At 39.5% G+C, this 23,346-nt stretch overlaps 1 protein-coding gene across 1 annotated transcript in view; it reads left to right on the top strand.

Moving 5' to 3' along the window:
• Window positions 1-23,007, top strand: part of cntnap2b (contactin associated protein 2b) — a 37,316-nt gene extending 14,309 nt beyond the window's left edge. The window contains exons 2-25 of the mRNA XM_020113506.2: window positions 859-969; window positions 3,816-4,009; window positions 5,500-5,647; window positions 6,427-6,630; window positions 6,788-6,972; window positions 8,325-8,468; window positions 9,302-9,560; window positions 9,692-9,841; window positions 11,343-11,505; window positions 12,619-12,725; window positions 12,862-12,981; window positions 13,162-13,277; window positions 15,199-15,283; window positions 15,468-15,624; window positions 16,028-16,155; window positions 16,491-16,661; window positions 17,163-17,381; window positions 17,907-18,143; window positions 18,304-18,537; window positions 18,644-18,777; window positions 19,093-19,186; window positions 19,856-20,086; window positions 20,208-20,282; window positions 21,112-23,007. Of these exons, the coding sequence (XP_019969065.1) occupies window positions 859-969; window positions 3,816-4,009; window positions 5,500-5,647; window positions 6,427-6,630; window positions 6,788-6,972; window positions 8,325-8,468; window positions 9,302-9,560; window positions 9,692-9,841; window positions 11,343-11,505; window positions 12,619-12,725; window positions 12,862-12,981; window positions 13,162-13,277; window positions 15,199-15,283; window positions 15,468-15,624; window positions 16,028-16,155; window positions 16,491-16,661; window positions 17,163-17,381; window positions 17,907-18,143; window positions 18,304-18,537; window positions 18,644-18,777; window positions 19,093-19,186; window positions 19,856-20,086; window positions 20,208-20,282; window positions 21,112-21,311 (3,866 nt within the window). The 3' untranslated portion in view covers window positions 21,312-23,007. The remainder of the gene's footprint in view (window positions 1-858; window positions 970-3,815; window positions 4,010-5,499; window positions 5,648-6,426; window positions 6,631-6,787; window positions 6,973-8,324; window positions 8,469-9,301; window positions 9,561-9,691; window positions 9,842-11,342; window positions 11,506-12,618; window positions 12,726-12,861; window positions 12,982-13,161; window positions 13,278-15,198; window positions 15,284-15,467; window positions 15,625-16,027; window positions 16,156-16,490; window positions 16,662-17,162; window positions 17,382-17,906; window positions 18,144-18,303; window positions 18,538-18,643; window positions 18,778-19,092; window positions 19,187-19,855; window positions 20,087-20,207; window positions 20,283-21,111) is intronic.
• The last annotated feature ends 339 nt before the right edge of the window (window positions 23,008-23,346 follow it).

The following is a 23,346-nucleotide window of genomic DNA, read 5'->3' as shown; positions in this document are numbered from 1 at the left end:
ACACACACACACACACACACACACACACAAACACACACAGAGCTCTGATCCCTCCCCCCATCCAAGACTCCATGTCAGGAACAAAGACTTAAAAACCTACACACACACACACACACACACACACACACACACACACACACACACACACACACACACACACACACACACACACACACACACACACACACACACATTTTGATTTCTGGACCAGTCAGGACATGAGCATCAGTACTGAAGCAGTGTGTTAAGGTTATTTTAAAGAATATTTTCATGGTATTTAGCCTTTTTCTGCTTGCCATTTCAAAATTTGGATTAGCTCCCTAGTATAAGGTCTGCAGAAAGTCAGGACAATCTGATATGTGCACAGCTGCATAGAATTACTGTAAAAGCAAACATGAATTGGAATTACAAGGACTATAAATCTAGACACAAAGACACTCTTCTAGTTCTTGGGCACATTATGTTTTTTTTGATATTTAAAGATGAAAGACAAAAGAATCTTGAGAACTCAGATCCACAGTCTTTTAGTTTTAATATTATCATATATAATAAACCGTTTAGTTCACCATTCACCAAAAATATGAGCATGTTCAATGAATGGTACTCTTTTAGTGCATTCATACACAGCACTGAGCATTTTCATAAATCTCCCAATATCAGTGCTAACATGGAGATGTTTACAAGTGTGCTGTAATGTTCACAATGTTGACCATCTGAGATAAGTGACTTCATGCATTCGCTAACATTTGCTCTTCAGCACTTAAAAAGATACAACTGTTGGATTGTCTTTGGTTTATATTTATAAAACCTTCATTGCTTATGATAAGCTAATCACGTGGTCTGTTTTCTCTGTTTCAGGGAAGTGTGAGGACAGTTTGGCCACTCCCCTTCCTTACAGCTCCTTCACCAGTTCATCTGTATATGCCAAAGGATATGGAGCTGGTTATGCCAAACTCAATCGAAAACAAGGTATGCCTGTGCAAGTATTGTCCCTACTATTGTGAATGTACATTGTAAAAGTTCATGGTTGATATTCGGATGATGCACTTTAAAAGGTCTTAGAACACCCCTATTTTTCCAGTGTGTTATTTATTAAAATCTTTGCAGTTCAAGCCTGTAGTGAATAAATGTAGATGAGCTGAAAAGTGTCCAAGGTAAAGATAAAAGCTCACCTCACCAATAACTGACAAACCATAAAGTAATGCAAACTATTCATTCAGCAGCCTCCACCTTAGTTTATGACTTACAAACCCTCTGTACAAAGGCAGTGTTGGAACAAGCTGTTCCTATGTCCTTTATTAAAAAAAGATGTTTGTACATATATCATGTCAAAATGAAAACTGTTGCACGGAATGGTGAATCATGAAAGAGAGATATATCTTCAGTGTAAGATATGTGCTTCAGCTCCTGTTCTTTTGAGCTTGTCCTTCAGCATTCATTAATTTATCAAGTACTGTGTCCCCAATTTAATTATTTTCTGGAGTAGTAAACAGTCCTGTAAAGTGTAATCCGATGTTAATTCTCTTTTCATTAATACATACTGTCTATAAAAATTTGAAGAATTATTTATGTAACTATGGTAATAAAATGAAGGCAAAGGAACATGCTTTGTTGAACCACGATAATTTGCCACCCTATGCTCCTTGCACGAATTGACAGACAGATAAGGAGGTAGGTTAATCCAAGGATGCCTCTGGGCTTGACACAAACTTTTTGAAACCACACAAAGACTCTATGATATGTCCAATTAGACATCTAGTAAATGTATCATATGGCAAGCTTCCCTTGTACCATCGTCTTGGAAGGTGGCCATGGTTAGCCCAATTTCTAAATCTGCGGAAACAGACCCCAAGGCTCCATTCTTGGTTATACAATATAACATTTTTACAATAACTGGCTTCCTGAATCAAATCTCTTATTGAAGAAGAAGAAGAAGAAGAATTACTTTTATTGTCATGTTAACACTTTTACATGCATACATGAAATTGTTCTCCGCATTTAACCCTTCAAGTTGGCACCTGTTAAAAACACACATTGACAGATGCCATGTACACACATATACTGGAGCGGTGGGCTGCTGTTGCTGGCACCCGGGGAGCAGATGTTGTGGGGGGGGGGGGTTATTGGACAACCTGCTCTACCGCTGAACACCAACTGTATTATGTTTACAAAACAATCAGTAATGCAAACTTGTTCAAATGTGTTTCTGAAGAAATTTAAATTGCAGATGAGTTCAAGTATCTTGGGTCAGATTAGACTCCACATAACCTTCCTTGTTTGGCTCACCTCCTTTAAATAGTGAAATGACCTACCACTTGCAGTAAGGGATTGCTCTCCCTACCTATTTTAAGATCCATCTTAAATGATGAATTAAGGCAAACCAAAACTGTGATAACTTCTAATTGTATACATTGGAGGCTGTGTTTTGTCCTCTTTTACCTATGCAATGTTTATATATTTGTTTCTGTATGTTGTGCTTATGATGCATTTGTCTTTGTTTGTTACCTGCCTAGGGACTACAGGTTAGCATTCTTACTGGAATCTGGCATGTTCACATGTGGTGTTTTTAAAAAAGATGTTCATTAACATGCTATGTCCCTATCAAATAGATAAAAAATAAAAAAAACTCATCCCCTGGATCACCATTCTAAAAATATGAGAAGCACATTGTGGAATTGTTTTCAATTCTTCATTGTAAATAGAAAAAATTTAAACAAAGATAAAATACCAACAATCTGTACATCAATTACTAATCTGAGGAAAATGCTTATCAGTTAGAATTTGTTTGAACATGATTAATTGAAAAGTTACAGACATAGTAGATACACAGATCTGAAAAAAGGACAGACGATCCTTTAAACCACCCCAATGCAGGAGTAACTCAGAGACTTCATCACTTAAATGTCTAAGAGATAACTTTGTCCCATCTTGGTTAGTGATCTCGATTTCAACTATTTGTACTTTTCGATTTCAATGAAGAAACAGTTTTATGATGTAATCTCATTGCATTTGACCATTGTGGACAAATTTGTGCTGCGTAAACCCAGAAGGTAATTTCAATACCTTCAGTTTTTATGGTTATGGATAAGTACAAGTGCTGAGCTGTAGAATACAGTCCAGAATCCAGATACTCTGGTGCACAGGGTCACTCTTCATTATTTGGTAGTGATTGTCCACATCTGTGGCAGCAGCTCTCAGGCCCAGCATGCTGCTATGTCTAATAGAGTAACAGTTGTGCTAATCAACTCACCCAGTGCTGATCCCCTTAGCCCCCTCCATACGTCTCTCCTGCAGCTGGATGCCACCATGCCCACCCTCACAAATGGGATCTCATTATGCAAAATGTTTGGTTTGAAAGATGCGCTTTCTGATCTTTGTAAGGCCACTCTTCTCTATGACAGGTTCAGTAAACAGACTATCCTCTGGAATTTTCTTTTGGTCTCTGAGGCACTTAAAATCATTTGCATAGACTGCCAACTGAAGAAGTAGAGCTGGCTTTTGTAATCCCTTGATACCTGGACTAGATTAATCTTGAAACGGTGAGAGCAATATATAAAATATTTGCAATGGTTTAGTAGAGGGACCTTTAATAAGATAAGTGCTCAAGAGCTCTCAAGTTTTAGGATAAGGTATAATTTTCTTTACCAAGGATGAAGCCTGTGGGTTTGGTGTTAGATAGAGCACCTCTTTCCTCTTGTAGAGATACAATGGTGAAGATACATTTAATGTATCCATGTGACGACATTACCATCAGTTCCAAATGACACCCTTTTTCTGCTCTTCTTCCTTTTAATGTTCTCTCATCTTTCACCTAGGTGCTGGAGGCTGGTCACCCCTGGATACAGACCATTACCAGTGGTTACAAGTGGACCTGGGTTCTAGGAAGCAGGTGGTTGCCATAGGGACTCAGGGTCGCTACAGTAGCTCCGATTGGACCAGCAAGTATCGGCTGCTTTACAGTGACAGTCAGAAAAACTGGAGGCCTTATTTACAGGATGGTAACATCTGGGTAAGGACAAATCTTATTGATGTTGTGTAGTATTAAGTCATCTCATCTAATCTAAACTTCACTAGAACCCTTTGAAAACCATTATTTACAATTTCTGTCAAATTAAATCATTGCAGCAACATCCTACTATTGACACTGGCAGTTTCTTGGGGATACATTACCATAAATACGATTTTTAACTTTCCTAACAGTCGCCAAATTGTTGCAGCGACTGCATCTGCAAGGTCTTTGTACAAATATTCACTAGTTTATTGTTGGATGATCCAAGGGTGCATCTCATATGTTTCCCTCAAGGTATTGTAACATTACATTACATGTCATTTGGTGGACACTTTTATCCAAAGCAACTTACAATTTGTGCATTCAACATATTTTAGGGGCCATTAAGGGGTTCAGTATCTTTACCACTCTACCACTCAGCCACAGCATATATGTCTCTCCCATTGTACAAATATTCTTTTTCACTTCTACTGAACTGACCCAACATCTACTAAACAGAGCTGTTCTACCATTGTAGCTTAGCAAACAATACTGAATATGAAACTCCTGGAAATAAAAAAAACAGAATAGTTAATTGTTCATGGTCATGTAATTGCTTGTCTTGTATCTGTAGAGCAGAATGTATTTACCATTTAATGCCAGATTGAGCTGGACCAAAACTGAAACTCAGAGGCACAGAAACCCACAAAAGGTGGAGTAAAGTGCACTATTTATGCTTTGATTCTAAATTATTTTAAAATTCTTAATCTTTTCAAACTCAAAAAGCATGGCATTTGAAGAAAATGATTGCATCCCAGTGGAAGCCACCTCATTCTCTTAATGTTAAAACTTGGCTCCTAAAAACACTATGTAGGGTCAGTGTATTGCTCCTAACTTTCTGTAATCTGAGTCACAGCATGTTTCATAGCAGAAACACGTCTGCAAATGTCAATGAAAGAAAAAGAAAAATTGGATTCTGTATCTTTAAACAAAAAGGTTGAGGTCTTTTATAAGTACATACTTTTTATATGCAGTATATATAGCATAAGTCAGACATGGCCAGGGTGCAGGGAAAATCCAAAAACAAGTAACAAACCATCAGAGCAATCTAGCAAAGTACTAGGGAAATGGAATAGACTGACGGGGGAAACCAGGAATAGGTGTGGTAGGTGAGGGCTACAAGTATTTCACATTAAGAAAAGAACCAAGATAAGAAATCATTTTAAAAGGATGTCAGGAAGTTTCCTTTGCAAGCAGCCACAAATGTGTGAAAGTGACCAAGATGGGCAGTCTCATTGTCCAGTCTGATACATGTTGGCTTTTCTTGCAACCCAAATATATTATTTGCTTTACAATTTTCAATCCAAGTATTTAATCCAGTTTTTCAAATGTTTGTTATTATTTATCTTTTCAATATAAATTTGAACTGATAAGTCATTACAAGTTTAATTACTAAGTATTACATGTACCTGCCAGTATATCGCATTGTATTTGTTTTCTGTGTGTTTCAGACATTTGAGGGAAATGTCAATATTGAGGGCGTGGTTCACCATGAACTGCAGCACACCATTCTGGCTCGCTACATTCGCTTCATCCCAGTGGACTGGAGCAAAGAGGGACGCATTGGCGTACGTCTGGAGCTCTACGGCTGCTCATACTGTGAGTACAAGAGGATAAACTGCTCCACCAACAGTCTACTCTGTGCCACAGTATATGTCACTCTAGATGTTTATGAATTAGATTTGATTTTACCAACAAATTATTTTCCACCAGATGTATGAAGAACTAAACTGTTGCAGTATCTATACATTTTATTTTAACAAACCCCCAAAATACAATAAAACATTTTCTAGCCCTAAATATACTAATTAAAAAGCTCCTCCACTGCACTGCTGTCACATGGTTGGCTGATAATTGTATAAACATTCTCTTTTAGTTATTAATGAAAGACTATCAGCATATAAACAAGGACTTTCATAAAAGTAAACCTGTTTAAGTACACATTAACAAATGTGTTGTCTAGCTCATTTTGCTAAATATAGGAAATCTGTGAATGATAAGTACAAGAGGACAGTGGCTGTTACAACCCATGGCCATACCAGGAGTTTTGAATAATGAAGTTTTGTTCTTTGTTTTTGTCTGTGAAATGTTTTATGTTTATCTGTGAACAGCCTTTTTGTACAGTCTTTTTGTAGTGTCAGATCCACTACAACTTGAAAACAAGATGATGCTTGCCACATGTTTATCATGACTTAAATGTAGCAAAATGCTTTTGCAGGATTATAACATTGATGATGGAAATTGGAGGGTGACAGTTTTATGCTCTTCTTGCAACTGTGACACACAAGAAAAAAGTGTATCATGGTTCAGCCAGCAGACATTTTGGATCCCAGCTTTGTTCCATTGGTAGAATACAGAATTTCCTTTTTGTCATCCAGGGGCAGATGTGATCAGTTTTGATGGCCAAGGTGTCATCTCTTACCGCTTCAGGAGTAAGAAGATGAAGATTCTGAAGGATGTCATCTCACTGAAGTTTCGAACCACAGCTAGGGACGGTGTCTTGCTCCATGGAGAAGGACAGCAGGGAGACTACCTTTCCCTCGAGCTCCGCAGGGCTCGACTGCAGCTCAGCATCAACTTAGGTAGCATTTCTGTAAAATATGTGTAATTTAAAGCACAGCATTACGTATGTCTGGTGATGGCCACACAGCCAGTTCTGTTCTATCCAACTCTTTGAATTGTATTATCAAGCGCTGTCAAACATCATTAACGCAACCTGTTCGTGTGTTTGATTTGCAGGCAGTAACCAGTATGGTTCCATCAAGGGTCACACCTCTGTGATCAGTGGGAGCTTACTGGATGATGACCACTGGCATTCGGTTGTCATAGAGCGTTACCGGAGGAATGTCAACTTCACTCTGGACCATCACACTCAGCAGTTCAGGACCAATGGAGACTTTGACCACCTTGACCTGGACTATGAGGTAAAGACTCCATATGGCTCATGCTTTCGGCCATTTTCATCAAGCAGTGTTGTTACAGATTTTTTCACAATTTTACATACATTTATATCTCCTTGCATAGAGGCTCCCTGGTGGTTCATGAGCTTTGGTTGCCACTTGCCAACCATGAACCCATAGTCCCAACTTTGTATATGGCAAAGAGATATTTATTTATAATATAATATTTTGCCATTTTTCATTGTAGTCACTGAAATATACAGTAGAACTAAGCAAAGTTGTCATTAGTTCTTGGAAAGATCTGCATCCACACTAAACCACCTGGTTAAGTCTTCCATTGCTTTATGTACAATTTGTTTTGTCCTGTACACACTACACACACTGCAAGCTTTTTCAAATTGATCCACTCTGGACATGTTTTGTTATCAGTTAAAATTTTTGGGGGAGAAAAACTTAGACAAAATACAGAAACAAAGATGCGTTTTAATATTTATTGCTTTTACTTACTTAACTTATCTAGCTCTGCATGGACATACTCTTACTGTCAGGCCTTGATTTGCAATAAAAGAGTTCAGTTCAGTTGAGGTCATGTTAATCATGTAGCAAACTCTTATAATAGCTAATCAATACTGTTGATAATGTGTGTGAAGAAGATGATGGAGACACTCTGTCGCTGTGTTCATGGCTATCTTAGCTACTACTGTTTGTCTTACCAATGAACTTCCGTCAGCCCAGGCAGAACGTTCCTATGGTTTTAAGGAAATAAAAAATAAAATTACATCAATTTCACATTAGACTGAGTCTCCCTCATCAGCAACCAGGTGACCTTTACTAAATGTTGATTTATATTTATGCAGGGACAATATCCTAGTAGATTTATTTATTTTCTTATTAAGCTTCGGTTTAATTTTGTTTTGAAGGCTGTGTCAAAGTTTACAGTCTTGAATCATATCTCTGACTGGTGTCACACAGTTTTATCAGTTTAATTTTACCTTCACTGTTTAAATTCTTTTAAACGTTTTATATTGTTTTATGGAATTCTGAATTGTTGTTAGGTTTGTCAATAGTGTAACCTTCGGGCATACAAGAGATATTCACCATCTTGTCCTATGTTCTAAAAAATGATTACATAATTACAAATAGCTGACCAGTTGGACTTTGTATATGACTTAAGCACATAAAAAGGGATATACAAATAATACAACATAAAAGACAGAAACACAATGCTTTAAAGTGGGCAAAGCAATTTTTTCAGTTACCTAAAATTGAATTATCTGATTTTATATGGAGTGTGTGTACGGGTCACAGTGAAGATCACAGAGGATCACAGGATCTATATCCCATAGTCCATGTTGTCTATGTTGCTTTGCCTTCAGATCAGCTTTGGAGGTGTGGCTGTGTCAGCAAAGCCAAGCTCAGGAGGCAGAGAGAACTTTGTGGGCTGCATGGAGGGAATCACCTACAACGGAGACAACATCACCAGCCTTGTCCGCAGGAAGAAGGTGGACACGTCCAGCTTCGTAAGACAACTCCCTCTGACTCAGTGTGTGTTATTGTGTGCATGTGTGTGTGTGAATAAAATGACACTTTTACCAACTCTGCACACTTTTGCCATTCAATGACATTTCTGAGGATTTCATACTTTTTTAAAGCTAGTTTCTTATTGCACTAAACTGTTTCTCATCTTGGTGGTAACTTTTTCTTGAAGGAGAATATTTCACAACACATGTAATAGCTCTGTAACAAAAGGGTTGGAGGGTTAGGGTTAGTCAGAGCTTGGAGACCAGGATGATGAAATTGGATGTTTAAGCTCAGCCAAAAACAAGTAAGGGTAAAAAAAGGCAGGCAGAGAGAGACAAGCTTCTTCAAGTGCAGATCAGGGCACCAAGAAGCATGCAAAATGTTGCAACACACAGATGCTGTCAGGAGAGGAATATGGCCAGAAAGGAAGGAAGGTTAGACATTGGGAATCTTAGGAATACTAAAGTAGGAGTGGCTGTATCTGACATGACATGACAGTTGCAAAGTGCATCGCAGAAAAAAAGGAAGACAAGACTAATGTGACGTATTTCAGCTCAATGGCTCAAACCTGCTCCTCAGCTTGTCCAGGTTTTTTAATTAAATGGTGCAGTTGTGTGGATCTAAAACCCTGTCATTACTTTTCCAACATATTTTATCATGCATATTAATGTAATTTATGTGTGGTGAGGTCATTACTATTTTGCTGAAAGACTTTCCAGCATTCCTGTATTTTTAATAAATAAATACAACAAAAATGAAACCTGACTAAGGAGCAGTCTGTAGTTTAGTCAATCCATGACTATAATTCCATAATTCCTCTCTCCCACTTTAGCGTAACCTGACTTTTTCGTGCGCCGAGTCCAACTCCTTCCCTGTCTTCTTCAACTCGACCTCCTTCCTGCGGCTGCCCGGTCAGAGTGACAGTGACACTCTGTCAGTAAGTCTGTCTTTCAGGACATGGAACCCCAATGGGCTGCTAATGTTTACGGCGCTGGCTGATGGCTGGGTGGAGGTGGGGCTGACGGAGGGCAAGGTCACCGTCTACATGAATGTGACACAGAGGAAGAACACGCGCATTGACATCTCATCAGGTGAGCTGAACTCATTGGTCACCAGAACGGAAGTTCAGGAACCTTCAGTTAGTTGAATTAGTTGTCACCTTTGTTTTGTTGCCTGCTTCAATTTGGCTGTTCTCCTGACTGAAGTGTGTTTTTCTTCTCAGGCTCAGGTCTGAATGATGGCCAGTGGCACAGTGTCCATCTGAATGCCTTGGAGAACTATGCAATGCTGACTGTGGATGGAGATGAAGCATCTACAGTCAGAACAGCCATCCCCATTCAAATCCAGACTGTAGGAGCCTACTACTTTGGAGGTAGCTAAATATTGATTTTAAGTTTGTGGTGGTGGCAGTGCAAGTGATATTGTCACACAGTGAACTACACAGTTACTTTAGTTTCTTTTAGTCAAATTAGAATTGTTTAAATTAAGTCTGTTACCACAACACAGTGCCACTTTATATTTCAATTAGATTTAATCTGTATTGCACCAAAATCATCAACACATATTATCTCAAGGCACTTTAAACAGTACAGTCCAGACCTCACCATGTTATAGAGGAACTGAACAATTCCCACAACTAGCAGTACTGCTGACTGTGGAAAGAAAATATTAAAAATATATATTTTAACAGGAAGAAACCTTTAGAATCAGACTTCAACTGGTTATGGTGACCATCTGCCTCAACAGGTTGGGGTGAGCAGAGGAAAATGGTGGACTGACAAGAGGGGAGAGAAGAGAGAGATGGAGAAAGAGGAGAGAGAAAAACTGTGAAACTTGTAACATATTGTATAATGAAGCAGGATTGATGGGAGTGTAAAATAGGGAGTTTAAGAAGAACAACAACTATAGTTGGGCATTACAGGGAGGTCTGCAGCTTTATCCAAACTAACACATTTTAGCTAAACAAATCACTTTTGCTTCATTGTCTGGCCTCTACACTTCTCCAGCCCAGATATTTGTAAATGCTGCTGGTCCCATTTTAGTTTGAAGAATCTGGGATTGTGTTTTAGTCTTGATGGATAGACATTTGGAAACTACTAAGTGGGTGCACAAGTTCTATTCCTGTTTTTATCAGTCATGACTCAACTTGTCTGGAGGGGATCTGTTTTTTTAAAATATCATTTTAACACAAAAATCTATTAGTGTGGATATAGCCTGTGTGTGAATGTTGAAATGTTTTATTTCAATCAATCTATCAATCAAAATGTATTTGTATAGCCCATATTCACAAATCACAATATGTCTCATATGGCTATTTGACTGATTGCACATTGCAATATGAGTCAGAGTCAAACCTGAGTCTGTGTTTTTTTCCAATGTATTTAAATGGCGTTCCTCATAAATTCTAGAGTGAATCAAACAAACAAAGCAGACAGTCTGACATAGACTGTATCAGGGACACTTTGGTAATGTCTTCCTTTTTTGAGAATGAGAAAAATGGTGGGATTTTGGGACTCTAGTTTAAACCTGGTGAGTGCTTTGGAGATATTTTGATGGCTGATTCCAGTTTTTACTACTGATTAGCAATAAAAAGTACTAATCAGTAGATTTAAATAACTTTCAGGCCAAAAAATCTAAATAAAGGTTAGGTCATTTCCTCATCTGTATTCTATTTCTGACATTGTGTGTGTGGAGAAAGTTTGAAACAGTATTTGGAACTTTTTGTTGGAAAATGTATCCCCCTCAGATAACTGAAGAACTTAAGGGTAAAAATAAGTGTTTCTGGTGTGGTGATTAAGACAGACTGATTATTTCAATCAGTCTTCTTCCACTAGTTGTAACAATGACTTTTTACCCCCTCTCTTTGTGTCCAGGCTACTTCATGCACACTAATACCAGATCAGCGCAGCGCTCCTTCCAGGGCTGCATGCAGATGATCCACATAGACGACCATTTAGCTGACCTCAGGGCTGTGGAGCAAGGCCACATTGGGACTTTTGAAAATGTTAGCCTGGATATGTGTGCCATTATTGACAGGTATACAACTATACAATTATAAACTGGATGTAATGAAATAAGAGGAAGTACGAGTTAGTTGCTCAGTGGCTAGTTCTGCTGTCTTACAGCTAATGTGGGTTGTCAATGACAAACTTGCGGCTGGGAGAACTGGGACTTTTTCCCCCAATAGGCTGTAACACAAATTGGTTCCCCTGCCTCAATTCATGAAAGAACAAAACAGCTCCACCCACACACTTACCATTTGTGTGTTTGTATCTATATTATTGAGTCAAACAGGCAACTTGTTCACTTGAATTAAGTTTTGATTAAAAAAATTGCCTAATAGGGCTTAACAAGTTGTAATATTCTCTGCCCCTAACCCTCGACAATTTAATTACTCTGGGAAAAAGTTTGGATTTTAATTTTTCACTTTGTCACTCTGTGACCTGTTATTACAAAATATATAGTAGTTCTTTATTCCGTGCAGACCTGGTATTAACATCCATCCTGAGATCCGATCACAAGTGCTCAGTGTTAACCACAGGTGTGAACGTACCCAAATGTGTCCTGAGATCTGATCACTAAAACCACATTTGGAGGTGCTCTGGATCCCATCTGGCCACATTATTTTTGCTGTGTGAACGCAAATGCATCCTGCACCACTGGCACAATATCAACACAAACAAACCAACATATTATGATTGATGCTTTTGTCAAATGGGTAAAATCTTTCTTCACAGCAAAGCTGCACAAGATCCATTTGGCCCTTGACCTGACCTCTCTCTCTCTCCCTATCTCTCTCACTCACTCACTCATGCAGACACACACACGGGACACACACACACACAGTGACATTGGACAAATCTTTGAACTCAGACTGGGTAATAACAACATAATTTGGTCTTCGCGATTACAGATGACATGTATGTTTATTTGTATACGGAACAAAAAAGTGGTCACAAGAGATGCATTTTAATACCAGGATGTGAACATCTGTGCTTAGAGTCTACTGTTTAGCACATGATTTTTGCAACGCTTAGCACAAACAGTATGTGATAGCCTCCAGAGGGGATCTGGTGGTGTATTCACAGTCTAAAGTTGGAATGATTTTTTACACCCACTCCATCCCCCCATTTATCTGTTTCATAAAAGGTGTGTTCCCAACCACTGTGAGCATGACGGTCGCTGTTCTCAGACGTGGGACACATTCAGCTGCAATTGTAGTGGCACTGGATACACTGGAGCTACCTGCCATACCTGTAGGTGGACACACGCACACGCACACGCACACGCACACACACACACACACACACACACACACACTCGCACGCACACACACACACACACACTGTATGATGTATGCATACCATCTAGAGTTGTGTGTCTCCTCTGTAGCGATGTATCAGCAGTCCTGCGAGGAGTATAAGCACCTGGGGAAGAGCTCAGGGAGCTACTGGATCGACCCAGACGGCAGTGGCTCTATTGCCCCCTTCAGAGTCAGCTGTGACATGACAGGTGAGATGTTCAATTATCTCTATCTCGGTTTCTCTTGTTACTGCTTGTGGCACAAACATGAGTTCCACCATCAACATCAATCTTCAGCAGCTGCACAGCAGCAAACAAACTGCATAGTGCAAGTTGATCTTTCCTGAGGAAGGTGTGGAGGCATTGATGGCTTGTTTTCTTGTCTTTTAGAGGAAAAGGTCTGGACCATACTAAAGAACAACCTGTCTCCTCAGACTTCAGTCACCAGTCCAGACCAGGAAGGGAAAGCAGTGCTGCAGATAACTTACAATGTGACCAATGAACAGGTACACAATAACCACACACTTACCTTGACCTACTTCACCTACTGCATATGTGTCTGTGGTGGTTCAGCCCATTGAAAAGCATAATAATCTATAGATTACTTTTTATTATCATCTAAAAATATAAATATAATTAAAAATCAACTGCCACCTCGAGGAAGGAAGAGCCCTAGGACCAATAAGAAACACAGGTTCTTTTTAAATGGGGTTAGCAAAGTTAATGAACATAAGGTCACTTATTAACAATCAATGAAAACATGAGGAATGGCACTAAATTATCTGATAAAATGAATTACTGAGTGCCCCAGTCCACCATTGTGCCAAGCAGGTGAGACCTTGGCCTTAGGAAATAGTCAGCTGTGTTGTCCACAGCACCCCACTTCTTCTCCACACAGGTCACTCCTGGATCATCGCCCACTCCCCTGATCTACCAAACTGTCTGAGGGAACAAATGTTAACTGCCAGTATCCCCTGGATACACCAACCCAGTTTCCCCACCCATTGCTTGGCTCTGCTATGATGTCCACTACATTAGGGAATGAAAATTACTCAGATTTCTTGGGCGGTAATGACCACGTCCAAGACTGGAGTATTCGCTCACTGCTTGGCTCACTTACCATGGTTCACTTACATGGCTGCATGCCCGCCTTTGGTCCCCTCAGTCTCTCTCTGGTTCCATGGTCAGATTCAGGGAACTGGTCACAATTTCAAAAGACACCAATATTATAAAACACACAAAAATGCAGCAACTTAAAAATATGTTAAGACCCCTATAACACGCGACTCTGTCATATACTTTGCTTTATTGTGGTGGGGCAGTTGTAGTTGTTGTAATACAGATGGTAACCATGGAGGGATACCTCAGCATTAAGCACAGGAGACAGAGCATTGATTTCAGCAATTTTATGGCAGTATTCACAAAAAGTCCATGCCACCGTTACTTATAGTGATAGGATACAACCACACAAGAGGAAGTGTAAATACATGTAAGCTATCCATTCTAACCAATTTTTGTGGGGACCTGAGGCATTACCAGGCCAAATGAGAAATACAGTATATTGTTTCCAGTGGATTCTACCATGGGGTCTTCTACCAGTTGAATGACAGGAAACTTCCAATAGAACACACCCAAGATACATCTTGCTTGGATGCCCTTTTGAAATGACCTCTTCTCCGAGCTCCGGATTCTGTCTATAAGGATGAGTTCATTCAACATAAAGGAGGAAACTCATTTTGCGTGATTCGGCTGACTCTCATTCCAGCTGCTTCACATAATCACAGAATCGCTGTATTGTGATATTGTCGTAATCGTGGGCTATTTATCGAGTATCATATTGCATTGTTACCCTGCGATTGCCACCACTTATTAACACTCAAACTTTACACTGCTGGGGGAGACAGACTGATGACGCCAACAGAATCTCTTTGTCTGCAAAAAAGCACTGAGTCGAATCTCCCATCCTTGAAGATCACACATAGCATTTAAGACAATGTACACCCATGTTTGACTTCCTCCCAGGAATATGAATACAACTCTCACTTATGTTCCAGAGTTGATGGTTCATCGTAGCGAATTGTATCGTTACGCTATACTCTCACTGTGCCCACAAACATTACCTGAATGACACAGTTGTAAGTCATAATACACATGTAGATTGGATGAGCAAATTCCCATGACCCCCTCTAGTAAATAAATCATGTTTAGTATGACTGGGTAAAAATTATGATAATGTATAGTGTTTCCAGATAATGTTTCTTAATGAAAGCATATATATATATCATTAATTAAATTGCATTTTATTGTATATTTAAAGTTGATTTGTTATTTATACAAGAAATGTTTATTCCACAGCACAATTTAATATTTATGTAAAGAACACATAAAGATTTTTTGTCTCTGTTGCTTTTCGGTGTGTGTGTCCAGGTGTTGTCAGTCACTGGCAATGCAAAGTACTGTGAACAGTATGTAGCGTACGCCTGCCGAATGTCCCGTCTGCTCAACACTCCAGGTAAAATTATCCATCAACAGCTTCATCTGTTTTTCTGTGCATCAATGTACTATTAATAATACAGTACAACAATTTAAAAGCCTTTCATAGAAGCAGGATATTTTGAAAATTAACATGTAGTCTGAAAAATCAGTCCAGTAAAAGCGAAAGTAAACTAACTCTGTGTTACATGTTTGACCCACAGATGGCACCCCGTTTACCTGGTGGGTAGGAAGAGCCAATGAGAGGCATTCCTACTGGGGGGGTTCTGGACCAGGGATACAGAAGTGTTCCTGTGGTATCGAACACAACTGTACTGACCCCAAATACTATTGTAACTGTGATGCTGACCTGCGCTCCTGGTAAGTGAGCTGTGATAGTGAAGTTCCCAGAGTGTGTATGTTCACTTTACCTTCATTAAAGTAGCTTTACAGTTGCTAAGAGCCAGCAGCAGTCATCTTATTAATGCTTTACTATGGATTCTGTCTCTTTTCTAATCTATGTTGATTGTTAGCAGTTCGCTATATTTTTATTTCACGGTGTACAAAGGGTTATTTGGAAGAAATAACTAAGGCAAATATCAAAATGATATCTGTCCATTTAAACCTGATTCACATATTTTGCACTTGCAGCTTGGACTCGTTATTATTTATCTGTTTTATTTTTATTTTACAAACATACATCCCACACATTTGAAATTATTTGCAGCATGCATATTCTGATAAGTCAAAAATATATGTACCTTTTTACTGTGAATATGTGCAGGAGGGAGGATGCAGGCCTGTTGGTGTATAAAGATCATTTGCCAGTCAGTCAGGTTGTGGTTGGTGATAGGAGCAGAGCTGGATCTGAGGCCAAACTGACAATCGGGCCACTCAAATGCCATGGGGACCGTGAGTGTCTTTCACACACACACACTCCTTAATTTCCCTCCGGGGATGAATAAAGTACTCTATCTATCTATCACACACACACACACACACACACACACACACACACACACACACACACACACACACACACACAGTATAGTAGTAGTAGAAATCTATAGTTATTTGGACACCTATTGGCTGATTGATGCATTATGTAGCCAAATACATTTTTGAACTAAAATTGGTCCTCATAGCTATAGAAAAACGTACATTTATTCATTTTTCAGCAGAGACAATGAGCTATTATCTTCGATCAGTATTTAAGCAATATTGTGTCCTGCTGCTGCTTTTTAAAGGAAACTACTGGAACGCTGCATCCTTCACCAGCCCTGCCTCCTTTCTTCATTTCCCGTCCTTCAGAGGGGAAACTAGCACTGACATCTCCTTCTACTTTAAGACTTCCTCCAGTCATGGAGTCTTTCTGGAGAACCTCGGAACCACCGACTTCTTGCACATTGAACTAAAAGGTATGTCTGTGTGCACAAATTGTAGAAGCTTTTTAAATTTAAAAAACTCAATCAGATTAATATGTGCTCCCTGCAGTGATTGCAATAGTGTGTTTTATTAAATACTAACAATGGGAGTAAATATTAGAAATGTCTAAAAACAACACATTCAGTTTCAGGTGCACATCAGTGACAAGTACATCGTTTTACTTAAGCAGGCAAGAAGGTGAAAAAGATAACATAATTTCACTGCATGACTACAACTATAACCAGGTTAGCTCCCTTAGAATAGTGTTTATCTGGTCAGGGTTTTTAATATATAGTCTAGGGGCCAGGCTGTTGAAGGGATTGGTGCTAACTGATAAAAAAAGAGATGTAAGTGCATGAAAGAAATGTGTTTTCAATAGTTTTTAGAAACAATAACAAGATGAATAATGAGATATGACAGGGAAGTACTAAGCAACAAGACAACACAGTAAGATAAATATTGCTATTGTCTGCTTTTTACTCTGGTGCGGTCAGGAGCCTACTTGGTCTTCTTCTCTTTTGACGTGGGTAGTGAGCGAGTGGAGCTTAGTGTGCGCTCACCGGTGCCTCTCAACGATGACCAATGGCATCGTGTGGAGGCTGAGAAGAACATCAAGGAAGCGGCACTGCAACTTAACGGACAGTACAGAGAGGTCAGACCCACCCCCTCCCAGGGTCACAAGAAACTGAAGTACTACAGCGAGCTATATGTTGGTGAGAGACACACAAACACACACACATATACAGGGCGGGGGGGCCGAGCAGACAGAGCCGGACCATGATCAGCGGGGCTGGATGCTGGAGTGCTCAGACCAACAAGTTGGAAAACTGTTCATTCATTGTATTTTGTGTTTTATAAGGTCATATAGACAACATATATAACTTACTAGATATTTAAAGCACTGAACTCTATAAAGCTAATATAGCTGTCATTGTACGTACTGTGCAACTGAACCATATGTAAGTCCATATGACTAGCGTATACCCCATGACTCCACAATTCCATTCAGCTCATGTAGGACTCTGCAGTTTTAAATAATGATACTGTAATATGCTATATCTGTATTGGATGGCAGCTGACAGTAGTATTACAAGTGAACATTGTTGGCAGAACTGCATCAACAGTGACAGGAATAAATGTCCAAACTGTTCCACCGCATGAACATGATTTATGCAAGAGTTGACCCTTTGACTTCATCGCTCTAACTGAACTAATATGTTTTCTATCTTATTTTGCAGGTGCCTCAAGTGGTCAGAGGGGTTTCTTGGGCTGCATGCGGGCTCTGAAGATAAATGGTATGACTATTGACCTGGAAGAGAGGGCAAAAGGGACCCCAGGAGTGAGTCCAGGCTGCCAGGGCCACTGTAACAGCTATGGGATGCACTGCAGGAATGGAGGGAAGTGTGTGGAGCAGTACAACAGTTACTCCTGTGACTGCTCACTCACTGCATACGATGGACCCTTCTGCACTGATGGTACAGCCTCCAACAATGAACTAGATTACATTGGATCAGATTAGATTACTTCATTGATTAGATTTGACCCAACAGTTTTACAGTGTTTGAATTAACCTTCTTGCTTCTGCTGGTGTGTGTGTGTGTTGTATGTGTGTGTGCCTGCATGCATGCTCTTTAGATGTAGGTGGCTACTTTGAAACCGGGACCTTGGTGCGTTATGACTTCTTGCCGGAAGTGGGACCTTTTGCAGTAAGAGAAGGGAAGAGCCTATCTGGTGATAGTGTTCCTAGTGTGGCCAACCTGACACAGGAGGAGCTGGTGTTCAGCTTCAGTACCACCAGCACTCCCAGCATCCTGGTCTACATCAGTTCCAGGACTCAAGACTACCTGGCTGTGGTGCTAAGGCACAATGGTGGGTTTATCAACATCATATTTCATTTATTTCTTCATTAAATAATCTAAAAATAAAAATATAATGAAATGCTGTTTCACTCATCCTATTAAAACATTATTTTCAGGGACTCTCCAGATCCGCTACAGTCTTGGGGGGCTAAATGAACCTCATACCATTGATGTTGACCATCGTAACATGGCCAATGGACAGCCACACTCTGTCAACATAACCAGGAACTTAAGAGAAATACGACTCCGGGTTAGTACTACCTGCCACTGCAGCAGTACGTTACCGTGGTATCTGTATCATGTATGGTGCAGATTTGGGCAAACCGGGGTATTGGTTTCCTGATGAATATCAGTCTCATGTTGATATGTCCAGTACAGAGCTGGAACAAGGTGTGTTAGCTACCAGTGTTAGCTTAGCCAATGAAAACTCTAAATCTCGCTGATCAGCATCATGTGCAACAGTTCTCCATGTTAAGATGAAGGTTACAGTATTTCTTATGTCAGTAAATGTTGTGATGAGCGGTTTTTGGTGTCACTGGTCCAATCCTCTTTCAATATTCAACAGCTGGACCACTACCCAGTTTACACATACACTCTGCCAGTGGCCTCGGACACCCAGTTCAACTTGGTAAAAAGTATCTTTCTCGGAAAAGTCTTTGGTAAGTGTGTAAATGATTAGAAAAATCACCTCAAGGGTCACATGGGAATGACATATGGCTGATGACATGCTTTTTTTATTTAACTACCACTTAATGGGTGGCTGTTGCTCAGGATTGGGGAGTGGGACATCCTCTAACCAGAGGGTCAAACCCAGTCCACCCCATTCTGCATGCCATTCTCATTGGAAAAAAGTGCAGTTGCACTGTATGAATGGGCGAATGGCCAAAAACTGTACTGTAATGCGCTTCGTGTGATCATCAAGTCCTGAAAAGCGCTGTGTAAATACAGACTATTTATCAATTATAACAAAGTATTACCTGCCATCACCCTATTTTGGGAACCACTGCCATAAAGATTAAAGTCTGATGTGTCAGCATGTGCACACACAGTAAGGACAGTACAAGGTCTAACCCAGAAGTGTCCTTCACAGGGATTCTGAATGAATCCCATGTTAATCATGATTCTGTATCATATATATTGTGTGCTTTGGGCATCCTCTCCTGGCATAGAGATGAATGTCTTCCCTTTTAAAATAGATTCATTTCAGTGCATGAAACAATGCACTATGTGAAACAGTTGTATGTATTGTAAGTATTGAGAACATTCAATCTGCTCCTGAAAACTTTCTGAAATTTCACTCATTGTGTGATCTGCTGTCTTTCTTGTAGAAACTGGACAGATTGACCCTGTCCTAATCGAGCGCTACAACACGCCAGGTTTTGTGGGCTGTCTTTCAAGAGTTCAGTTTAACAGTGTGGCACCTTTGAAAGCTGCGTTACGCTTGGGCCTGGCAGCACCTGTCAGCACCCATGGGATTTTGGTCCCATCCAATTGTGGAGCCTCACCCCTGACCATCTCCCCCATGGCCTCAGCTAGCGACCCTTGGCACATAGAAGCAGGTTGAGACACAGACAGATAATACATTTTCAAGCAAAATGAGGACATTCTAAATTTAAAGTCCAATAGAAAAGGGGTTTGTGTAAGAATTCTAACAGATAACAAATAACTGTTTGTCTGCAGCTGGAGCTGTTTTCCCTTTCAATGAGGACAAAGCCAGTGGTGATGGAGTGGATCGCAACTTTGTCATAATTGGAGGTAAACCTGACACAACATCTTTGTCTCCAGCAGAGGACGATGACTAGTGCCCTCTGTTATCAGTAAAGTCATTTTGCACTTCAGTGCATTCACAAAGTTTTCAGACTTTTCACTTTTTACATTCACACTCAATACCTCATTATAGAAATAATGTTACTGAATGTTAAAGAATAAAACAAACACTTTGCTATGATACTTAAAATTTAGCTCAGGTATTTCTCTTGATCATCTCTGAGATGTTTCTACACATCGGTTGAAGTTCATTTGTTAATCAAGTCCAATTAATTGGACATGGTTTGGAAAGACACATACCATCTGTACTGTCTTTATGAGGTCTCACAGCTCACACAGCCATGAGATTGATGGAACTGCCTGAAACAGGTGTGTTGAGGCACAAATACGCTGGATTGAAGATTCCTAAAAGGCACAGTGGCCTCCATAATTCTTAAAGGAAGAAGTCTGGAACAAACTGGACTCAAATAGAGGAGAGGGTTCTGGATAACAAGTGAACAAGAACTGGACAGTACCTCTGGCTGGTCTATTCAAACAGTTTATTATTTGTTTTTTACAATATTATGCACCATCGATTTGGGGGATTTCAAATAGGGTTGAAACTGTTGGACTTTGTAATGTCCTTCACTACATTTCCTCTCGGACATATTCTGTGAACTGTGATTTGACACAACTCATAATACTTCATCAACTGCAAAAAAAACAAAACCACTCTTAAATCACTTTGTATCTTGAGATCACATATATAAGAAAATCAGATTTGTAGCGTTAACTTCCAGATCTACTGTGATTAATTGCTTGATTGCTTTTTTTTCAGGCATCATCTCCATGGTGATCTTCATTGTCCTTTGCATCATGGTGTTTATGATCCGCCATCTGTTCCGTCATAAAGGCTCCTACCACACTAATGAGGCCAAGGGAGCGGAGTCAGCAGACTGTGCTGATGCAGCGATCATCGTCAATGACCCGGCCTTTACCGAAACCATCGATGAGAGCAAGAAGGAGTGGTTCATCTGAACCCCTCCCCGTAACATGGACACATGACGTTAGGATGTATGTAGTTTTCTAAGCATAGGCAGTTGTAGTGAGGGGACCACCTGTGGAACCTTGAGGATGTGCCGAACGGTTTATTTAAAAACTTTATGGACAATGGCATTATAACATGGGTATGAAAGCACAGGGGGATGCACTGCCTGGCAGAGCCAATGTTGAAATGTGGAGCAGTTTATTTAAACTTTATTTACAATGGACAGGATGACAGCCTTCATATGGTGTAGAGGACAGTGCCATTAAATTACAGGGCATGGATGAGTGAATGTGTTTTCCTTTATTTCTTTATTTATTATAATTTAATTTCAATTGATCTTTTGTAATTTATTCATATCTAAGTGATATATTTTTTCATTAATTTATTTCTAAAGATTGATATCTGTATGCCTTTGTGCAGTGTGCTAAAATATCAGATTAGAAGATGGTGGCATTAACGGTAATCATAAAACTTATACATCGAACAATGCCAATAACCCTTCATATCTGTAGCAATGCTTATTATGTGCAGGGGGCGTTTACGTTATGTTTCATCATTATTTAAGTTTAAGTTGAGCCTTAAGACTGAAACAGTTTGTGTGTGTGTGTGTGTGCGTGTGTGTGTGTACTTGCATGAGTGCACACTGACTGGATTCCTTGCCTTGTAGAGGAGATATAGCCGTGACAAATGACTGCATCTTTTAGGCTAAGACCCAAGGGAAAAAAGGAAATGCCACGCTTCTATTTATTTTTGCATCTACATAAATTACAGTGTCTCTTAATGACTTTTGATCATAGATTGTTGACATTATTACTGATGCATCTTTTATTTGACTTTAACTATGTTTGGTGCCAAATGAGTTCAGTGGTGTATGCAGCTTTGAACAACGACCTATGTCCTGTCAGTCAAACGAGAGGTCAACTCGCTGTTTTGGTTTAGTCAGACAAGATATTATTATTATAATCATATGTTCGTACATCAAGACTGGTGTGGAATACTTTTAGCTTAATGCTAACTGCTAGCCTAATTCCATCACAAGTAATCGTTTCCAACAACTTCAAATTTTCTTATTGTCTGTTTTTTGTAAGCAACCTGGTACTGGAAGAGAGTTGATGAAATTAGACTGTCCACCTCAAACAACTGACTAGAGAAGAGAAGTTCATCAGTGTTCATTATATTGATTTTATAGTTTTCTTAAGTCTCTCTGAGTTTCAGGCTTACTGACTTTGGGGCTAGGGTAGTACGACATGTGAATTAGGCCAGCTTGTTTGTGATGGAGAGCAGCTACATGAAGCCTTGGCCGAGTCAGTTCAGGATACTTCTACTATCTGTCTTTTAAAAACCTGAGCTATGTATCTGATTTTGAAGTAGTAAGATGAGGTTTCTTAAAAAGAATGTTTGTTACACACATATAAAACTATGGCTTACATCCTGACATTTGATTGTATTGCATCTGTATACTTTTGACTGCACTGCTGTGTAATGGCATGTTGTTTGACACTGAATGACTCACATTTCTGATTTGATATGCCACTCTAGAAACACATTGCTTTTTCTTCATGTTATATGTATAAAACTTTGCCTAACTGTTCTTCTTTTTATAGCTGTTTTCTCATTCGTTGTGCTTTTCTCATTGTCTTGGAATTTCTCCTAGAAAGATCAGTAAAACATACAATACAAATCTTACACTGGCTGATATAACCTTTTTGACCTTGCACAACTGAATCCAGTTGACTGACATCTGGAAGAGATGTTAGAGTTGGAGTTTGGGGTTGTCAGTCTGCGAAGAGGAGTTATCAAAGTAAAATGTAATTTTAACCTTAATTGTTTTATATGTCCATATTTCAAGCTTGGGACCCTTAATTAACCAATAAAGATTAGTTTTTTTGATTTAGCGCTTGTTAGTCATCACAATTTGGATGCAACTTGAGACACAGGGTCATTGTTCTTCATCCCATATGTTTTGTGTATGATAGAAAGGAATCTTTTTAATCCTTTAAAATATTGTCTTGGCTGCATCTCTTT

This window comes from Paralichthys olivaceus, chromosome 16 (assembly GCF_024713975.1).
Source record: "Paralichthys olivaceus isolate ysfri-2021 chromosome 16, ASM2471397v2, whole genome shotgun sequence".
In the NCBI taxonomy this organism is placed as follows: Eukaryota; Metazoa; Chordata; class Actinopteri; order Pleuronectiformes; family Paralichthyidae; genus Paralichthys; species Paralichthys olivaceus.
This window is presented reverse-complemented; position numbering and strand designations above follow the sequence as displayed.